Genomic DNA, 18,697 nt, shown 5'->3' with positions numbered 1-18,697 from the left:
CAAACTCAAGTAAATTCATTAGTTATCTAAAAAGTTGTACTCCCATAAATACAAAGTTATTTATTAGCTGTAGTAGAGTGAGCGTGGTAGGGTACTAAGTTTACACATGCGCACATTAAACAAATTTAAGGACACTTCCCTACAAAAAGGTCGAGGGTGTCTATCTATTGGGCATAGCGGCTCGTACAAATTTCATAGGAAAACTACGATGAATTTTATATCGATCTCGTTCTATGTTTTGAATATCGTTGTGACGTGGAAACCTTTATGTTCCATGTTTGCAAGGTCTGTGATTGAACTTAATTTGTCTCTGTATAGCGAAGAGATATCTTTTTACCAGCTATTGTTTCACTACTAAGAATTACTATTACTAGCACAAAAAAGGTGAGATGGGAAGAGATGAGAGGACTGTCCTTGGGCAAATCAAGCACACCAGCAAACACATAAACCAAAGCAAAGTATGGTGGAAGTGTGAAAGTACAAGGAGCCGCGTTGTCGTCCAAAACCGGCGATTTAGTGCCTCGCCTTTTTTTAATTAATCATTTGCTATAATTTTGTGTTCCAAAGCCTCATATTCCTCCTTGATTTCGACCCCTTTTAGTAGATTTCACTGTGTTCTGTACTCCTTGTTTGCGTCGTGGTGGGCCATGGGAAAATGTTGGTGTGAATTTGACTCCTCACGAGATTTTTTTTTTCTGTTCAAGAAAATTCAGTGAGTAATAGTTTCAGAGAAAAAAATTAAGTTAAAAAGAAAAATGAGAACCAAGGCTTTAGTGAAGGTGACGGTACCCTATCCATCAGAGATCAAATTCTAGGTTTGTTACTTGTGTGTCCCGATAACATGAATTTTTTTTTTTCAGTAGGCGACATAGCTGTCAATAACGAGGCACCGCAAGTAATGGGGTTTCTAAAAAGAAAATTTTAAAAAAAGATATGGATTTGGACAAGTTGACGCGGTCAATTTTTGACTTGGCGTGCTTATTAGTTGATTCTGATTGGCTACAGATAAAGCTATCATTGGAATGTCAAGCTAGGTCATCATAGAAATAAAAGAAAAAAGAAAGTGGTAGGAAAGGATAAGAAAATTCTAAGGTTATATCCTGTGCAAGCTGAAATTTTCAGCCACAAGTGTACGAATCACAAAGCAGTATCAGATGCAAATGACCGGCTGGACTGGTCAGTCCGGTCGAACTCCGGCGATCATATGATCTCAACAACAACAACAAAAAAAAAAAAAAAAAAAAACATGTGGCTGCAAAATCTTTGAGACGAACTGAAGTGTCAAATGCTGCAGGGAAATCTTCTACGGTATATGTTGCAAGGCTGTGTGTTGCTCGAGGCACTGCAATTGACTGGTCACTGCTTTCTAGCTTGTTGCTTGTAGTTGTAGGCTTGTAGCTCACAACGCATACAGGTCAGTGGTCGCAAGAGACCGGCGACAAGAAAACCGCGTAGGAAAGCGATGTTCAGCAAGAAATTTTCTGGTCTAAGTAGCATACTGCCACCAACCGTCCTAGGTCTTATGCAATTCATTCATATGATTTATAGATAGACATTCTTTTAGAAAATATATACTGATAATTTCGACAAAAAGGACATGCTAGGAACACGCAGTCTCTTTCTTTCTTTTATAGTGTAGAGGGCATGTGACCGAGATCCCTGAAGACAAAATCATGTGACATCCACGTGTCAGCATATGTCAACGACGACGTACGACATCCACGTGTCAGCAAGACAACGTGTGATTTTAAGGGATCCGGTCGATGATGAATGACCCAACAACACGAATCCTGCTGATTTTTTTCTTCAGGCCAATTCAGAGTAGTAATGGCCCAATGGAGGCTGAGACTCCAAGTAAAACAAAATGTGGTCTGCAGAACGTCCACATGTGAAGCAGTTGAAAAAATTCAAGTGTTTAGACAGAGGATGACAAGCTCAAAAGTAAATTCTGTTGGTACATGATAGCTGTGCCATCCAGGAATCAAATATCATCGGAACCACACAAGTCAGCAAGTCATCATTCACCATGAAGCTCTATGCTGTGCAATCAAATTGACGACAAAAATGTCAAGCTGCAAACCCTTCTTTCGTGTTGCGACAGGACCACAGAGCGATGTGACAGAAAACCAAAAGAAATGTTTAACATCCATCTTTCGGATTAGAAATTTTGGATCATGGAATCAAAGCTAAACTGGTACAAAGGCATGATTAGTACAGACGCTTGCATGATATTCAAGAACCAAACTTCTGAATGCTGAGAAGGAAGTAAATATGGAATCTCAACGGGCCAACCCTCAATTGCAGCCTCTCACAGGAATGGAGGGAGAATCACCCAGCGGCGAGGGTACTTAGGCCTCCCGCCCTTGCCATCAAACAGCTGCAGGAGAAGCAATGTCAGTAAAGCTATGTAATTTCGTGGTATTGGTTAGTATACAGGAAAGAGCAACACTTGCCTTCTTCAGACGGCTGTGCTTGCCTAGCGCCCAGTTGGTCATGATACTTGCTGCCACAGCGAGGAAGACGTAACCTGCCACAGTCTGCGTAGCAATGTTGAACCCAAGCCATTGGTAGATCTCAGTGGTGTAGTTCGCGCATGTCACAATGTTGAACAAGAAACCATGAGGGATCTGGTAACCACCACTGCCGCTCGGGCTTCTGAGGTTCCTCAGCAGGATATGGCAGTAGAAGTTTGCAATTTGGCAGAGGATCCCAAAGCCAAACCCAATCTTCATCTGCAAATCACTCACGGGGGTGTAGAGTGGGTGGTTGCAGTAGTAAGCGATGTAAGCACCAAAGGTCCAGTAGTAGGCACAGTTCCTGAAGACATTTGACAGAGGTGATGTCGCGTGGCTGAAACGGTGCACAAAGAATGTCTCCATGATCCTCTTGAAGTAGTGGAAGCACCAGTAGTACATGGCGTAGGTCTGGACAGGATGGATGACCCGTTCTCCCTCGTATCCGAAGTATTTGTAGACAGGCAAATAATAGAACATGGGGTAGATAATAAGAGGACCCAAGTATTCAAAGAAGAACAGCGTGCTGTAGTAGACCTGAGTGCCTAAATCTTTAAAGACTACTGTCAGTGACCCGGAACCCTTCTCACAGTATTCTGACAGGCTGGCCTTCGGATTGAGGACAACTGGCTTTCCACCTTTTCCAGGTTGTAGAGGCAGGGTGAGCCGCTGCCTAGAAGGGTAATACTTCTTAGCTGCATGGTGCAGAGCCAAGCCGTTAGCACATTGTACATTTTAAGGAAAGAGTGTGTACTAGGGAAAGCAAGGCCTAAACCAATACTACATGATGAAATTTTTACATCCAGCTAGGTCATAGTTTCACCCATCAAAACCAACCAAGAAGTGTCTTTTAGATACAAAATCTAATGTTTTTCTCAATATTAGATAATAACGGTGCAAGCTTAAAGTTAGAAAATCATAATTTGCACCTATTAAAAGTTTTAAACATACAACACTTAGCTTCACAGTAAAATAATTCTATTCACCTTGTACTGTCTACTTAGAAAGTCGTTTTCACTTCTCAGTTCACCTATTCTGGTTTATGTATCTTTAGTACCCCATCCTATACTTGTGCAGTTTTTTTATTTTCTGTGAAGAAATTGTGAAAATGATCATGGCCAGTCTTTTCTTTTTGAAAAGGGAAAAAGATGCAAAAGGCTCAAACTATTTGTTATTCCATCATACTCTACCAACATCAGGAAGTGAATTATCCACATATTTCAGGGGCAACAGTTTTCAAGAGTTAGAAGGTTAATAACATGATCCCAAACTAACTTCCAAATAACCCCGAACTACACTTCTTGTTCCCAGTTAATTTATCCTTTCTAAGCCTTCCCTTTCCGCAGGTCATAACTCATAAAATGTGTGTTTGTAGTTTGTACTTGAAAAAAGAACTCACAAAGTGTGTGAGTTGATGCTGATGGCCAACTCCCACCTACCTAAACACGTTGTAACAACCTGTAGCAACCAAAATATTCCCTACAAAATCTGGGGAAGCAAGGAGGGCAACCAATCTAAATGAACCAAGGTTGAATACAGTTATTGATGTTGGATTGAGTTGCACGTACTAGATATGATTAAAACCTAACGCTCAATCAGTTGTTCACTAATGCTCGCCTCTTCAACCCTGGGAATGCTAAAAACACATGCACGTGCTGCAGTTTCCCTCACACATCCTCTCTTTTGTTTTTAAAATTCGAACAGAGGATGAATATGCATACACACTGCCAGGCGTGCACACCACAAACACAGGCACGAGTGCAACATACATATATAACTGAGGAGGCTGGGATAAACCTGCGATCTCATTCCTACCGAGGCACACTTTTGTGCGCAGAAAGATGGGCAACCAGGATGTGAAACCTAATGGGTGGATTTGTGCTCACACGTCTGCACCAGCCAACTAGAAAATGTAATGATACCACTACTTTGCTCAATAGCTAACACTTGTATGGTGGGCTGACAGGCTTCGCTGATAGTTATGGTGTAATACTGGACCCACACTTTGATCAATACAAGACCCAAATAATTGTTCTTCTCTACACTAAATTACAAAGCATAATTGCCCATATTGACTCGACATGACCATACTAAGCCATCAAAATTGACAGATTTGAACCTTTTGAGCAAAAGCAATCTGGGCATCCCATCATCAAAACATTTTAAACATGCTAATGAAGTTCACAAACTTAATCTGCAGGATGGTATTAAAAAAAGACAATCATACAGTTGTAACAACACTAGACACAACTCTAGAAGGCTGCAGATTGAATCGTTTGCACAGACACCCTATGACCCTAAAACATTTGCTTATCTTTTCAACAATGAAGCGCAGCAGCACTGCTGGAACAGAATTAAAAAAAATTACTATTCCACTAAATTTTTGCCATGGCCCTTGCAAAGATAACTAGTGCAGCGAAATTAAAAGCGCCTACAGATGCCTACTTGGCAAAGACACTGAAAACATCGCATGTTGGTAACTCCAGAATACAAATGTAACTAAGTAACAAAATTTTAGCAAGAATTCACTTACTCTTGGCATGGATGGCCTCCTGCAGATCCGCGACCTTGGCCTGCAAATGAACCCACGAATCAATCCAACTTCAAACCTTTCGACGACATCTTAAACCCCAACCAAGACAACGCCAAGAGAACCAAAACCCTGGTGCGAGGGAGGGAGAGGGGGGGCACGTACCGAGTCCTTGAGCTCGATGCCGCCCTTGACGACCTCCCGGCCGCTCCGGGACACGACGGCCACCTTCATCCCGCTTCCTCCGCCTGAGCCGGTGGTGGGAGCAGCAGCGGCAGCAGTAAGGAAGGCAACGACTGCCTGTGGCTGTGGTCGTGGAGGAGATGGGGCGGCGAGGGAGTGGCCGGACGGGGGTGGCGTATTTGATCCCGCGGCGGGGCGGTCGTGGGCCCCGCGTGCAGGTGGGCGGTTGGACCCACCGGAGTTATGTGGCGTTTATGGGGTTCAACTTCTTGATGTGGACCGGGTCCATGGCCTCCCAGTAAAACCCAGGGTACGGGTTCCGAGTCATAAACCGATGCAAAACCCTATAAAAAAACTAAAACAAACAGGTGCAAAACTTGTCTTCAGTTTCAAGCTGGTGAAAAAAAGTCACGCAACTGACTATATATATTCCTTATAATATTTGTAGTTGTTCTGGTTACGTAACATATATTTGTTTTCTGGGTGAAAGAGTATTCTCTCTTAACATAGGAGTCAACTGAATTACCATTCATTAGATTAATTATAAAACCCGATGTCATAGATTGCTATGAGTACGCAAAACTACCTGAGTTGCTTTGAGTGAAAAAAATAATAAAATAGATTTAGCTAATGACAGTCATAGAGAACCACTCTATCATATAATAAGACAGAATTTATTGACGTATATTATTTTATCAGGAGATTTAAAAAATATATTGTTGTTCTAAGCTGGATAAACTCTTAAGGCGTCGGAATGGATCTACGAGTTCACAAGATTAAGCTTTGGAACATAACAATTAATATGTTGTTTGGCGAAATGAAGCCTGAAAATGACATGAAGCTCCTCATCAGCTGGTGCATGGACTGGACCTATCAGAGTATAGACCAGTGGAGACAGAGTTGAGCAGGTGGTTGGGGAGTAGAGCGGCCGGCCCAACGGTGCGCCCGCGCGGCTGACCCGTCCCCACGCAGGCCCCGTGCCCACGCTCTTCCCGTGCTGCCTCGATTCCTTCCTTGCCGGCCGCCGCCCCCTCGCCGCGCATCCGTCACCTCCGCACCAAGACCAAACGCCGAGCATGCACGCGCCGAGGATGTTCGTGTCGCGATGATAGGTGCCGGTGTTACGGTCGTACTCGTCTCCGGTGCAGGAGTCCCCGGCATCAACTCTCAATACCTCTTTCTTTCCTACCTTAGCAATCTCTACAATACTATATAAAACACGAATTAATTTTTATGTCAGATTTTTTCTTACTTTTTTTCTACCTAATAAATTTTTAAAATTTGAATAATTTTTTTTATCTATCATCATTTTTTAGTCTTCTCGTCTTGTTACCGGCTACTGATATGACACATACTTTACTAATAAAAATAGAAAAATTAGAAGAGAAATTAGTGAATAATCTTATCCTCTTTTTTTAAAAAAATTCATCTGAAATCAAACTATAGCATTCTTTCGATGTATTAATTCGGTGGTGCATCGTAACACATCCATATTTTTATATCTGAGTTTATACTTAATATTACTATCTCTGTTACAACGCACTGCACTTAGCTAGTATACTACAATACGAATCTAGGGGCATTTGATTTTTAGTCCTAACATACCAAGCCAAAATTTGGATAGAGGATAAATTAGGTAGTGCCAAATTTTGATGTCAAAATGACGTTTGACAGGACTGTTCTCCAAATGGCTAATGATAAATCTCCAATGCCAGATGGTTTCAATGATCTTTTCCTTAAAAGTTACTCGAACATCATCAAAGATGATTTCTATGATCTTTGCAATGATTTCTTCAATGGCAGTCTTAGTTTGCAGGCAATTAATAGCTCCTTTATCGCTCTCATCCAAAAATAATAACCTAGTAAGGGTTAATGATTTCAGGCTTATCTCTCTGATGAATTGTATTATTAAGCTAATCACTGAGCTTATGGCCAATAGACTATAGTCAGTTATTATTTCTATTATCCATCAGAATCAGTATGGTTTCATAAAAGATAGAACAATTTAAGATTATCTAGCTTGGTCCTTTGAATACATTCACCAATGTCAACATTCAAAGAGGGAAATTGTGGTGCTCAAGCTGGACTTTGAAAAAGCTTTTGATACTATTGAACACTCTTCAATTTTGAAGATGATGCATCATTTGGGTTTCAACGGCAAATGGCTTGACTGGACGTATAGAATTCTTGTTTCAGGAACCTCAGCTATTCTTCTCAATAGTGTTCCTGGCAAAAAATTTCAATGTAATAGGGGAGTGAGGCAGGGCGATCCTCTATCCCCTCTTTTATTTGTCCTGGCGGCTGAGCTGCTTCAAAGCATAATAACAAAGCCCATGAGATTGGTCTACTCAAACTTCCAATCCCAGCTGTAGGCACAAAGGATTTTCTTATTATTCAGTATGCAGATGACACAATTCTCTTTCTGAATGCCTCTCAAATGGAATTATTTTGTCTTAAAAGGAATTCTGGAAGCTTTTACTCAATCAACTGGACTTAAAGTTAACTACTCAAAGTCCTACCTCATTTCTTTGAATCTCAGTCAGGAAAAGGCTCAGTGCATGGCTGGTGTTTTTGGTTGTAAATTGGGCTCACTCCCCTTCACATATTTAGGTTTGCCTCTGGGAACCTCTAAGCCAAGAATTGAACATTATGCTCCTCTTATGAATCAAACTGAAAGAAAGTTGAATTCTACTTCTTCTCTTCTCTCTCTTGCTGGAAGATTGCAATTAACCAATTCTGTTATCTCTTCTCTCCCAACTTACATAATGTGTTCCTTAAAAATTCCATCTGCTATAATTGAATACTTAGACAGAGCTAGAAGACATTGTCTTTGGAGAAATTCAGACATTAATGCCAGAAGCATCCCTTTAGTTGCTTGGAAAAAAATATGCAAGCCCAAATCCAAAGGTGGGTTAGGTGTTGTCAACCTGAGGAATCAGAACATTACTCTTTTGCTCAAACATCTTGATAAATTCTATAACCAAAAGGATTTACCTTGGGTCAGGCTCATTTGGGGTACGTATTATCAAAATGGTCATGTGCCTCATGCTTCTTCTCGGAAAAAAAGCTCTTTTTGGTGGAAAGATGTTTTAAGACTTAGTCTTTTGTTCAGAGGTATTGCAGCTTGTTCTCTAGATTGTGGGAAAACAGTTATGTTCTGGGCGGATTTATGGAATAATCATCTCCTAGAACAAGAGTTTCCAAGACTTTTCTCCTTTGCAAAGAACAAGAAAATTTCAGCGGCAGACTTTCTGGCAAATAATAGTATAGATGAGCAATTCCACATTCCTTTGACAGCTCAGGCTTATGAAGAATACAATTCTTTACAAGATCTCATCCAGAGTATACAGATGCAAGAAAATACCAAAGATTCTTGGAATTACCTTTGGGGCTCACAAGTTTACTCTTCCAAACAATGTTATAATCTACCTTACAAGTACATCTTTCCTTCACAACCCTTCAAATGGATATGGAATTCTAAGTGTTGTAACAAACTTAGAGTTTTTTCTTGGCTGCTTTTGATGGACAGACTTAATACAAAGAACATTGTCAAAAGAAAAAACTTCAAAGTGGACAGTGATAATTACAATTGTGTTTTATGCAGCCTGCATCTTGAGGAAACTATCTTTCACCTATTCCTTGGGTGTAATTTTAGTCTGAGGTGCTGGAGTTCTATTGGCATGGTTTGGGATTTCTCCAAACCTTTCTTTGAAACGATGATTAAAGCAAAAGATGCCTTCAACCATTCATTCTTCGTGAAAATCTTTATAGTCGGAGCCTGGAATATTTGGAAACAGAGAAATATCTTCATTTTCGAACACAAGCAACCAAAATTTTCCATCTGGAAGAGGAATTTCAAGGATGACATCTTTTTCCAAACTCACAGATTTAAAGATGTTGATAGACAGAAAATTTTTGACTGGTTTTTCTCCTTTTCTCTGTAGATTCTTTTATTTTCCCTAGTTGTGGGGCTCTTCTTTTCTTTTCTTTTCCCCGGCCTGTTTTCTCTAGTTTTCTTTTCTTTGATTTCCCTCTCTGTTGTACAGTTTATTTCCTTTTCAATATATGCTCTGTAGTAGGGGCTTTCCCTATTGTTTTTCCTATAAAAAAATGACGTTTGATTTAAGACCAAACCAAAATTTGATCGGCTAAAAATTTTGATGGACGATTTAACCGTCCAAAATTTACTCAGAAATAATATAGAAATTTTTTAACCAACTAATTTTTTAAAGACATAATTAAATTTTAACCTCAACTCAAACAAAAACTAAATTTTTAAGACACGAACAAAATTTAGCTTCGCTCACTTCGAAGGCTTTGGCTCAGCTTGTAATTACATGTGAATTATACTACGGCTACGGGTACTGTGCTGAGTCCTCCGAAATTCTCCTTTTGATCATCAAATCAAGATCCTGTTCTGGCAGGACTCATCAAATCAAATCCAGTTTGTGGACTGTTTCACCCCAATTGGTTGTCCACTGGAATATTTTCCCCAACGTATCTGTTCCACGGTTCCACCGGTGAAGCGGCGAGTCCTAGCGAATCACTCCGCTCAGCTGGGCGCTGGTCTTCGATTCGTGGCACCACCGAGCAAGGCCTCGGATCGGAGTCGGCCGCGGCGGCTCAGGCGGAGCCTGGAGAAGTGAGGACGTCGACCAAACGCATCTTGAAGTTAGCGCCGACGCCCGCGACGAGGAGGTACTCGGCGGCCGACCACCGGGGATGGGGACGTCGGAGCTCGCCGGTTTCGCCCGCGCGCACCACGTGGCATTCTTTGACGCGATGACCACCGAGCTCCCCGGCGACTACGCCACGCAGGAGGTTAACCACCTCACCCTCGCCTACTTCGCCGTCGCCGGCCTCTCGCTCCTGCGGGAGCTCGATCGGGTAAGATGTTCTCGTGTTCCGCTCGTAGAATTACACGGGGGTTTATTTTTTTCCCCGGTGATATGTGATGTTCTGGATGCGCCTGAATGCAAAAATTGGATCTTGATTACTTGTTAAAGATCTTGTGTGGTTGTTTTACTTGCATTTAGTATTACCCAGTTATATGCAAAAGAACACAGATCTAGTCAGCAGCAGATCTGTGCGTTTAGGAATAGGGAATTTATGATAGGCCGAACCTTCTCATCCTGAACACGTTCTTTGCTTTGGGAAGTAGCGATTTTTTGGCAATGGAAAAAGAACTTTCAGATGGTCGGGTTGGTTAGGAAGGGGGTACTTGGAACAAGGAGGTAAAAGGGGAGCATTCAAAGCTCGTGACACAAAGAAAGGTGAATGAATTGTAGCTCACTTTGTAATTCCATTAAATTGTGAGAAAATAGTATTGATAAGTTATTTGAAGAATTCATACTGGTAAGTACAAGTAGTTTTCGTAATGATAAATGCAGGAGGTTGCAAGTATGGGATAGCAGAATACCACTTATGGATGGATGGACTTACAGTGTTTTTGGAGGCTTGTACGAGCGATGTTAACATTTGACCTGTTGGTTAATTAGTCCATCATAGTGGTTAGAGGTGAATGGGACTAGGGCATATAACTCTTCTTGACATGTACATGTCATAACTACGATCAACATGATTCTGTTTCATGCGAAATATATGTACCATGTTACTGTTTTTAGGAAAAAGGAGCCCACATGATGTTGATGCTGTAGCAGATTACTGGCGCAAGTGGCTGTAATGCTGATCTTGCAATATAAATTATGTTCGACTCTGTCTAGGCAGTGGGCAGTTGCTGAATGCTTCGTACAGTTGGGGGCTGTCTAATTGGTTATCGGTTAAGTTGATTCTACTTAATATTGATTGCTATTTGAATACATGATTGCCTCCGAGTTTAGCATACTCTGCTGAAGGAGTGAAATGCAGCCTGTAGTAGTCTTTCAATACCTTGACTCTGCATGAAGAAGTGATGTAGTAACTTGAGAGTTGTGTAATTTCTTTTTTTCTTTAGGTTAACAAGGATGAAATTGCCAAATGGGTTTTGTGTTTTGAAGTTCATCCTGAGGCAAATGGTGATGTAGATAATGGTAATTTTCCTTGTTACTCATGTAAAAAAAACTCTCATGATAGCTAAAATTCATACTTTCAGCTGCAATATGCTTGTTGTGTAACAGTTCATGTGTTTCTAGGGTTGTTTTATGGATTCTGTGGTTCTAGATCAACTCAATTTCCCTCAGCTAATGTGAAGGTATGCGTGGCTAGTGCTGAAGTCAACCTTTTCTCTTTGTACATTTTCACATTTTTGTTGTTTTATTTAATGTTGTGATAGTTTTAAATATTAAATCATGGTCTGTTTCAGGACCCTTGCCACAATGGCAGTCATCTTGCAAGCACTTATTCTGCCCTTGCTATCCTGAAGATTGTAGGTTACGATCTAGCAAATATTGATAGCAAGGCACTTTTGTCATCAATGAAAAACCTGCAACAACCAGATGGAAGGTATGCATTCAACTTTGATGTCCCATCTCATGGTTATTAGACTTGTAGGTTGGTCCTGGAAGTGTCTGTGCTTTTACCACTCCTGTGTTAACGTTATCAACAGAATATTTTCACCCACCTCACATGCTCTTGTATGAGTTGTTTCACATCCCTGATTGTATTTCAGTTTTAGGAACATATGCATGATTCCTACTTTTTTCATTTATTGCATGTGCTTTTATCTGCTTCAACTTAAATCATGTTCTCTTATTGAAACAAACTTTACATAGGTAAATGCCACCTTACCAGTATATCTCTGTACTGTCGGCCTAGCAATCCTTTTCAACTAGAACATTAAGATGCTATGATCCGAGTAAATGTATGTGTGTTATAGACGGTTCTTGTCTGTGCATATGTGCATGTGATCTTGCTTATCAGTGAGTTTAGTTGGTTGTTAGTCAGCGTAGAAGCCTTTCGTTTTATGAACACCATGTCTTGTTTAATACATTGGCTTATTGGCTTACTTGATAATCGTCTTTTTGTAGCTTTATGCCTATTCATATTGGTGCGGAAACAGACCTTCGCTTTGTATACTGTGCTGGTGAGGAGTACTGCCTTGTTTATGTTAGTAATTGAATCTTTCGTTGATATAACTTAGTGCATATGATCTGCCTTCTCAGCTGCAATCTGCTCAATGCTAGATGACTGGTCCGGAATGGACAAGTTAAAGGCAGAGGAATACATTCTTAACTGCCAGGTTGATTTGTGAAAATTTATAATGTACCACATTTTGCATTGAGATAGCGAAGTCCATGTGATTGCAATACCTGATTCTAGTTGCTATCATATGCAGACATATGATGGGGGATTTGGCATGGTTCCTGGTTCGGAATCTCATGGTAAGCAATTTCATATTATCATTTGACCTTTTTATGTGTTACTTTACCTGCTTTGTTTGTTAGTGTCATGTGGAAGTTATCATTTGATTATGTGGCAACTGAGTTTAATATTTTCTTGCCACTTTGCAATGGGTTTTGGGTTCTCATTGTTTGTCTTTGTGTTAGTGAGTCAGGTGGAGGGACTTTTTGTGCTGTTGCAGCTCTCCGTCTAATGGGCTTCATTCAAGTTGATTTGGCATCAAACTTAAGAGAATCTGTGTCTATTGACATACACATGCTCCTGGAATGGTGTCTTCAGGTGAGCTCTGCCCAATCACGTCTCCGCTTCTATCGATCAAAGTAGAAAAACAAAAAAAGAGTAATGGCACAAGAAAGCAACAAAGGGTTAAAAAGAATTGGATTGCCTGTGCCATTGCATTGCTGAACCTTACAAAGTATTGCACTACTATTGTGTAGAGACAAGTGACTGATGGAGGATTCCAAGGGAGAAGAAACAAGCCCAGTGATACCTGCTATGCTTTTTGGTAAGTATATTTTCCAATCTGTGTACTAGTTGTCTGACAAGCAACAAGATACCTGTTTAATTTTCTTGCTTCCAATTTCACTCTACAGGGTTGGAGGTGTCCTGAAGATGATCGGTGCTTACCACTTGATTGATCATTGTGCTCTTCGGGAATTTTTGCTAACCTGCCAGTCACATGTAATGACCTAAAACCTCTTCTATCGACTCAAATCATTTTCTCAGATTGGTCAATTTGCTTTTTTACTTACTTAGAGTATGTCTTTGTTTGCTGGCACAACAGTATGGAGGCTTTACCAAATTTCCATATGATGGAATACCGGACATCTACCATTCTTACTACGGCCTGGCTGCCCTTTCCTTGTTGGAAGAGGAAGGGCTCGAACCGCTTCACGTTGAACTGGGGATCCTCGCTACTGCATTCTAGAAATTGGCGTTTCTACTTAATCCAATTAATCACGATGTTTTGGGAAGATGAATCTTGTACGACATACAGCTGATCTCTGGTGTTTTCTTTGTGCTTGCTGGATGGGTAAATCATGCAACATTATTCTGGGCTCTCTTTTCTCTCTTTCTTTGAGATGTGATAATTCGGTTGTAAAGGAGTGCAATGGACTTGCTTTCTGGACTTTATTTCCAGTTGGTTGAACTAATTGTTGACAGTTTAGCTGAGCGGTTTTATTTCTTGGAAAGCTACTTGAATGTTTCTGGTGTGCCTGTTTTGCACAACCGTATGGCTGCTGACTGCTGACGTTAATGGGTCTTGATGCATACAGCATACTTGTACTTGATCTACATGTTGTTTCAGCTATACTCCTTTTAAACCTCTGTACACAGCTTCCTTTTTATTTTGAGAATTCATGTAAAGCAACTTGAGCTTTGAATCAAACAATATATGTACTGTTTTAATAAAAAAATTACATAGGTTTTATTCCTTATTCTTAAAAAATGTACTGTTTTAATAAAAAAAGAGTTATTTGATATGACCTGAATTTATACATATTGGTGTCCGATGAGAAAGAAAACATATAAAAGAGAGAATGAAAAGGGCATGCACAGTGTACTGCATCTCCCGCTTGCTGTTCGTGACGAAATCTGCTGGGTCACACCACACGGATGGAATTGGCGCGGGCGGCGGGCAGGCAGCTGCAGCGGCAATAACTGCCACTGCCCACCGAGTACCCACCATCCATCCCCCGATCCGATCCCAATTGAATGCCGAATCAATCCGCGCAGTGAGGCCTTGGCCTGCCGCAGCTAGATCAGCTCGATTTCCCAATCCGAGCAGGTCACAGCCTCGACGCCAATACTAGTTCACTGCACCTGATCTGATGCGCGTGGTGTACTAGTAGATCTTCAGGACCCCGGTCAGAGTCGCCCTCGGCATCCTCTTCCTGCTCTCCGCGGCTCTGCAATGGCGGGCGTCGGCTCGGCGGTGCGGCGGCTCTACCTCTCCGTCTACAACTGGGTCGTCTTCTTCGGATGGTCCGTTGCGCCTCCTGCTGTTCTTTCGTCTTGCTCCTGCTTACTAGGCCGTGGATTGGTCACTTGGTACGGGCCCGTTGGTTTGACTGGGGTTCTTGGGTCTTGCAGGGCGCAGGTGCTGTACTACGCGGTCTTGGCGCTGCTGGAGAGCGGGCATGAGGCCGTCTACGCCGCCGTCGAGCGGCCGCTGCAGTTCGCGCAGACCGCCGCCATCATGGAGGTCTGGGTTTTCTCCTTCATTTTCATTTACTAGTGCACTTCGCTTCTTGCTTTCGTCACAGTAAAATTGTAAACTTTAGTGCGATTGTGTAAGGTGTTGTTTTGATCTACCTAAGTAGGATTACTGCTGTGAAGCTGAGTACGGTTACAAACAAAATGCACGCAAATTTCTCATGCCAATTTCCTGGCCACGCACATCCTCAATTCACCATTGGTGGTCAGCCATAGCTAGCAGCCCAAACACTCCGAAACTGGGGTTGAGGTCCCTGGTCATTCTGATCTGTCGGGAAATCTGGAAGGGGCGCAACGCCAGAACTTTTAATAGAACCGAGCAGCCCGTGCCTTTTGTTGCTAACAAGATAAAGGATGAGGCGGGCACTTGGGACTTCAGGAGAGCGCGGCGCCTAGGGCGTCTAATCAGGAGGGAATAACTTTTTCGTAGCCCCCTGTTTTGTTTTTTTCCTGTATTCTGGCCACAGCTGGTAACATTTTTTTCTTTTCCCCTGTTGTACCCGTCGGGTTTTCCCTGCTTTTTAATATAATGGGCAACTCTCCTGCTGATTCGTTTCAATACAGACAAAATACACTTGTTGTGGTTTAGGCAAGAAGAACTGCAAAGCAACCAACAGAGATATTCATATTAAAATGGGCCATAGCAAAAATAAATCTGCTATGATTCTACTTTAGTTATGCTTTTGCTGTGTAGACAAACTTTATGTGAAATTTCTTTTAGCATCATAGTTCTAGATTTTGCAGTTTTTCTTTGCCCATGAAACATTTGAGGTACTAAACATTTTATGTTTGCTTGCTGACATTGACGCTGGTGGCGCAGATTCTTCACGGGCTTGTAGGTACAAAGATCTTCTTTATACTTAATGGATACTAATATGCACTTCTTTGTCCTAGTAGTCTCATTTTCAATTTACTTGAAGCACTATGATACAAACATCAAACTAGATCTTGAATATGGCGAAGATGAATTTTATTTTTGAGATAGTGTGCTCTCAAATATCCAAAACAAAACGCTTTCTTCACTTTTTGGTGTATGTTCATTTTTAGTTACTGTTGTGATGCATTGAATCTCTTGCAGGGTTGGTGAGGTCTCCAGTCTCTGCAACACTTCCACAAATTGGATCAAGGTTGTTTCTCACGTGGGGCATCTTGTGGAGTTTTCCTGAGGTATAATCAGTTCATCATTAGGTCTTTTTTTTTTTTATGTACAAGACATCGTTTATTAAGAACATACTCCATTTGCAAGTTAGGTACTTGTTTTTAAGTATTTCTGTTTTGCTTGGACCTTGAAATATGACAATGTTCTGGGATTGAAAGCACTTTCTATTAGATTATGTTGCTACTTTCAGGACTAGTACATGAACACTGCACAATTATATTAGTTTTATGTCTGATCATGGAATAAGCAACTATGAGTAAGCATTGTACTAGTGGCCTATCTAATCGAGCTGATATGCAAGCATCTTAGAGGAGGAATAGCGCTTTTATCTTTTGCATTCCTATTTCCATTTTTGTTTTATTGTAAGTAGACACTCACTCAGTTTCTTGACAATATTGACTTTTGTTCTGCAGACACAATCTCATATTCTTGTTACTTCATTGGTCATAAGCTGGTCCATCACTGAGGTACATATTACTTCATGTAAATGTTCTACTTAAGTATATGACGCTAAACCTAAAAAGTAATACTTTATTTATAACTTTCTGCATTTCTTTTTTTACTGGAACAGTTATGGAGGCCCCTACTGATTAACTTTCTGCATTTCAGATTAATCTTATGGAAAATTACTGGTTTAATGCAGATCATTAGATATTCTTTCTTTGGTATGAAGGAGGCACTTGGATTTGCACCTTCCTGGCTCTTGTGGCTTAGGTTAGTATTCATCTGAAACAAGGCATCTCACTATTTGCACCAAATTTAAAGAAGTTTACTATCTTTTTCAGTATAATTTCCTTTAAAATGTACTTTGCTTCAATGTTGTGGTCCTGATTGCTTGCAGGTACAGCACCTTTATGTTATTGTATCCTACTGGTATCTCTAGTGAGGTTGGCTTAATCTATATTGCCCTGCCTTACATGAAGGTAACTGAAAAAGAAAATGAAGAGTTCCATATTGTTCATTTTATAACAATTCTTTTACCTACTCTTTTCTTGGGTGACTACTGTCAGGCATCGGAGAAATACTGCCTTAGGTTGCCCAACAAATGGAATTTCTCCTTTGATTACTTGTATGGATCTCTTCTTGCCATTGCTGTCTACGTTCCAGGTGCCCCTTCCCCCTCATAGTCGTCCTTTATTTTGTGATCAACATTATAAACAAGTATGATTTGACAACAAAGTGTATTGTTTCAATTTTGATGGCTGTAGGAAGCCCGCACATGTTCCGTTATATGCTCGCCCAGCGGAAGAAGGCCTTGTCGAAGGGCAAAACTGCGTAACACTAAGAGCTTTCTAGACCACATTGTGTGGTTTTTCAATGCGCTAAGGGCTCGAGTTTGCTACTGGAACGGGGAATGTTAGATCCCGAGGCTCTTTTCATGAATTACCCAGTACGTGTTGTACCAAGAATTGTATTAGCTTTTTCTCTGGTTATATTATTGATCCAAATCGCCCCAACACGGGGAATTTCCATGTTGATTTATGGCACTGTTTCGAATGCTAATTCCTCATACATAATCCTGCTCTGCGGACTGTACTATGCACTCAGATTTTGGCAACAATATATGGTTAATTGGTTATCCAGTGCCCATGAAGAACAAGAACACCATCCATAATATTCTTGTTTTTGATAAAAAGCATTTTGACATTTACTGATCAGTTTATCCATGAAAGGATCCATTCTGATAGTCATCACTTTGGTTATCAACTTATATAAACAGTTCAGTTTGAACCTGAGATTTCATTTTTGCAAGTTCAGCACATAACAAACCTTGTTCCTCCAACAACTCAAGATCTTTGAGTTGTTGTTTCAGGTCAAGTTTTGTCTTTTTAATATTACCTGCCAAATTATAACCACAACTTTTAAAGTATTTTTTCAACTTCTTCACTTCCACATGAATGATATCCACACTTGTTTTACCAGAAGTTACCTATGCTGGTGCTTGTGCAAGGATGGAGAGGTAGCTTTTCCTGGCTGCTGTGCGGTAGCTTTTCCTGGCTGCTGTGCAGCTGTGTTTATGATATCGCTGAGATTTATTGCCAGAATGAATCTATGATTGATACTAGACAATGGCATACATCATCTGGATAAACACAGCATCTGGAGAGTTGACCTTAGCTTGTGCTCACTGGACAAAAGGGGTTGGTCTTGCTAAGTGTGGTCTATCTTAAGACTAATCCTGAGAATTTGGGGAAATCAAGGGCTTCCCTGTATCCCTGGACGTTCTATCTACGAATGAATGTGCTTAAAGTTGGATTATGGTGCAAGTTAGGTTGGTTTGCTGCATAACTGTATGCAGACTCACCTCTGAATTGAGAATGTGTTTTGACTCGAATTGCTGGATGACAAGAACTCTAAGTAGGTCAGGTCCGGCTTGTTCGATATCAGTACCTAAAGATTGCCTATAGTGTTATCCCTATGGGTTTGTTTCCAGGGACTCAGGATGATTAGCCTTGACCCAGCCATGTGGCACTGATTGGCCACATGATCACCAACTAATGATGTTGCGGAAGGGCTCAAACCTTATCACATCAAGTTGGGGTTATACCTTCATTTAATTAGTTTGCGGCGTAGAAACAAATATTGTAACTGAGTTCATATGTACAACATACATCTAAAATTTAAGTAATTCATGCACGAAATTGGTTGCCTGTGTTGTTTTAAGTTTGTTTGTTTGGTTGGGCAGATCATGCAACATTATCCTGGATAATGTGATTTGAAAGAAGAACAATAAGCTTTCTAGCTGAGCTGTCTTGC

General features: G+C 40.9%; 2 protein-coding genes across 2 annotated transcripts; one reads left to right on the top strand and one right to left on the bottom strand.

Moving 5' to 3' along the window:
• Nucleotides 1–2,067: 2,067 nt before the first annotated feature.
• Nucleotides 2,068–5,426, bottom strand: LOC133891158 (very-long-chain enoyl-CoA reductase-like). Its single transcript, XM_062331909.1, has 4 exons — nucleotides 5,209–5,426; nucleotides 5,047–5,086; nucleotides 2,454–3,208; nucleotides 2,068–2,377 (listed from the first exon to the last, which is right to left on the bottom strand). The coding sequence occupies exons 1-4, from the start codon at nucleotides 5,275–5,277 to the stop codon at nucleotides 2,309–2,311; spliced, it is 933 nt and encodes a 310-aa protein (XP_062187893.1). The 5' UTR covers nucleotides 5,278–5,426; the 3' UTR covers nucleotides 2,068–2,308.
• A 4,140-nt stretch (nucleotides 5,427–9,566) lies between these two features.
• Nucleotides 9,567–17,519, top strand: LOC133930613 (geranylgeranyl transferase type-1 subunit beta-like). The gene is made up of 20 exons (XM_062377295.1): nucleotides 9,567–10,113; nucleotides 11,180–11,255; nucleotides 11,358–11,416; nucleotides 11,528–11,667; nucleotides 12,192–12,247; nucleotides 12,327–12,403; nucleotides 12,500–12,545; nucleotides 12,719–12,843; nucleotides 13,002–13,069; nucleotides 13,158–13,245; nucleotides 13,349–13,489; nucleotides 14,393–14,550; nucleotides 14,659–14,770; nucleotides 15,602–15,620; nucleotides 15,860–15,948; nucleotides 16,354–16,407; nucleotides 16,584–16,654; nucleotides 16,782–16,863; nucleotides 16,951–17,047; nucleotides 17,149–17,519. The coding sequence occupies exons 1-20, from the start codon at nucleotides 9,949–9,951 to the stop codon at nucleotides 17,217–17,219; spliced, it is 1,794 nt and encodes a 597-aa protein (XP_062233279.1). The 5' UTR covers nucleotides 9,567–9,948; the 3' UTR covers nucleotides 17,220–17,519.
• The last annotated feature ends 1,178 nt before the right edge of the window (nucleotides 17,520–18,697 follow it).

Source organism: Phragmites australis, chromosome 1 (genome assembly GCF_958298935.1).
Source record: "Phragmites australis chromosome 1, lpPhrAust1.1, whole genome shotgun sequence".
In the NCBI taxonomy this organism is placed as follows: Eukaryota; Viridiplantae; Streptophyta; class Magnoliopsida; order Poales; family Poaceae; genus Phragmites; species Phragmites australis.
This window is presented reverse-complemented; position numbering and strand designations above follow the sequence as displayed.

Coding starts and splice junctions, on each gene's coding strand:
- LOC133891158 (XM_062331909.1), bottom strand. CDS start 5,277: ATGAAGGTGGCCGTCGTGTCCCGGAGCGGCCGGGAGGTCGTCAAGGGC. Junction 5,087..5,208: donor GCATCGAGCTCAAGGACTCG/GTACGTGCCCCC, acceptor GTTCATTTGCAG/GCCAAGGTCGCGGATCTGCA. Junction 3,209..5,046: donor GGAGGCCATCCATGCCAAGA/GTAAGTGAATTC, acceptor TGCACCATGCAG/CTAAGAAGTATTACCCTTCT.
- LOC133930613 (XM_062377295.1), top strand. CDS start 9,949: ATGGGGACGTCGGAGCTCGCCGGTTTCGCCCGCGCGCACCACGTGGCA. Junction 16,864..16,950: donor TTGCCCTGCCTTACATGAAG/GTAACTGAAAAA, acceptor GACTACTGTCAG/GCATCGGAGAAATACTGCCT. Junction 17,048..17,148: donor CATTGCTGTCTACGTTCCAG/GTGCCCCTTCCC, acceptor TGATGGCTGTAG/GAAGCCCGCACATGTTCCGT.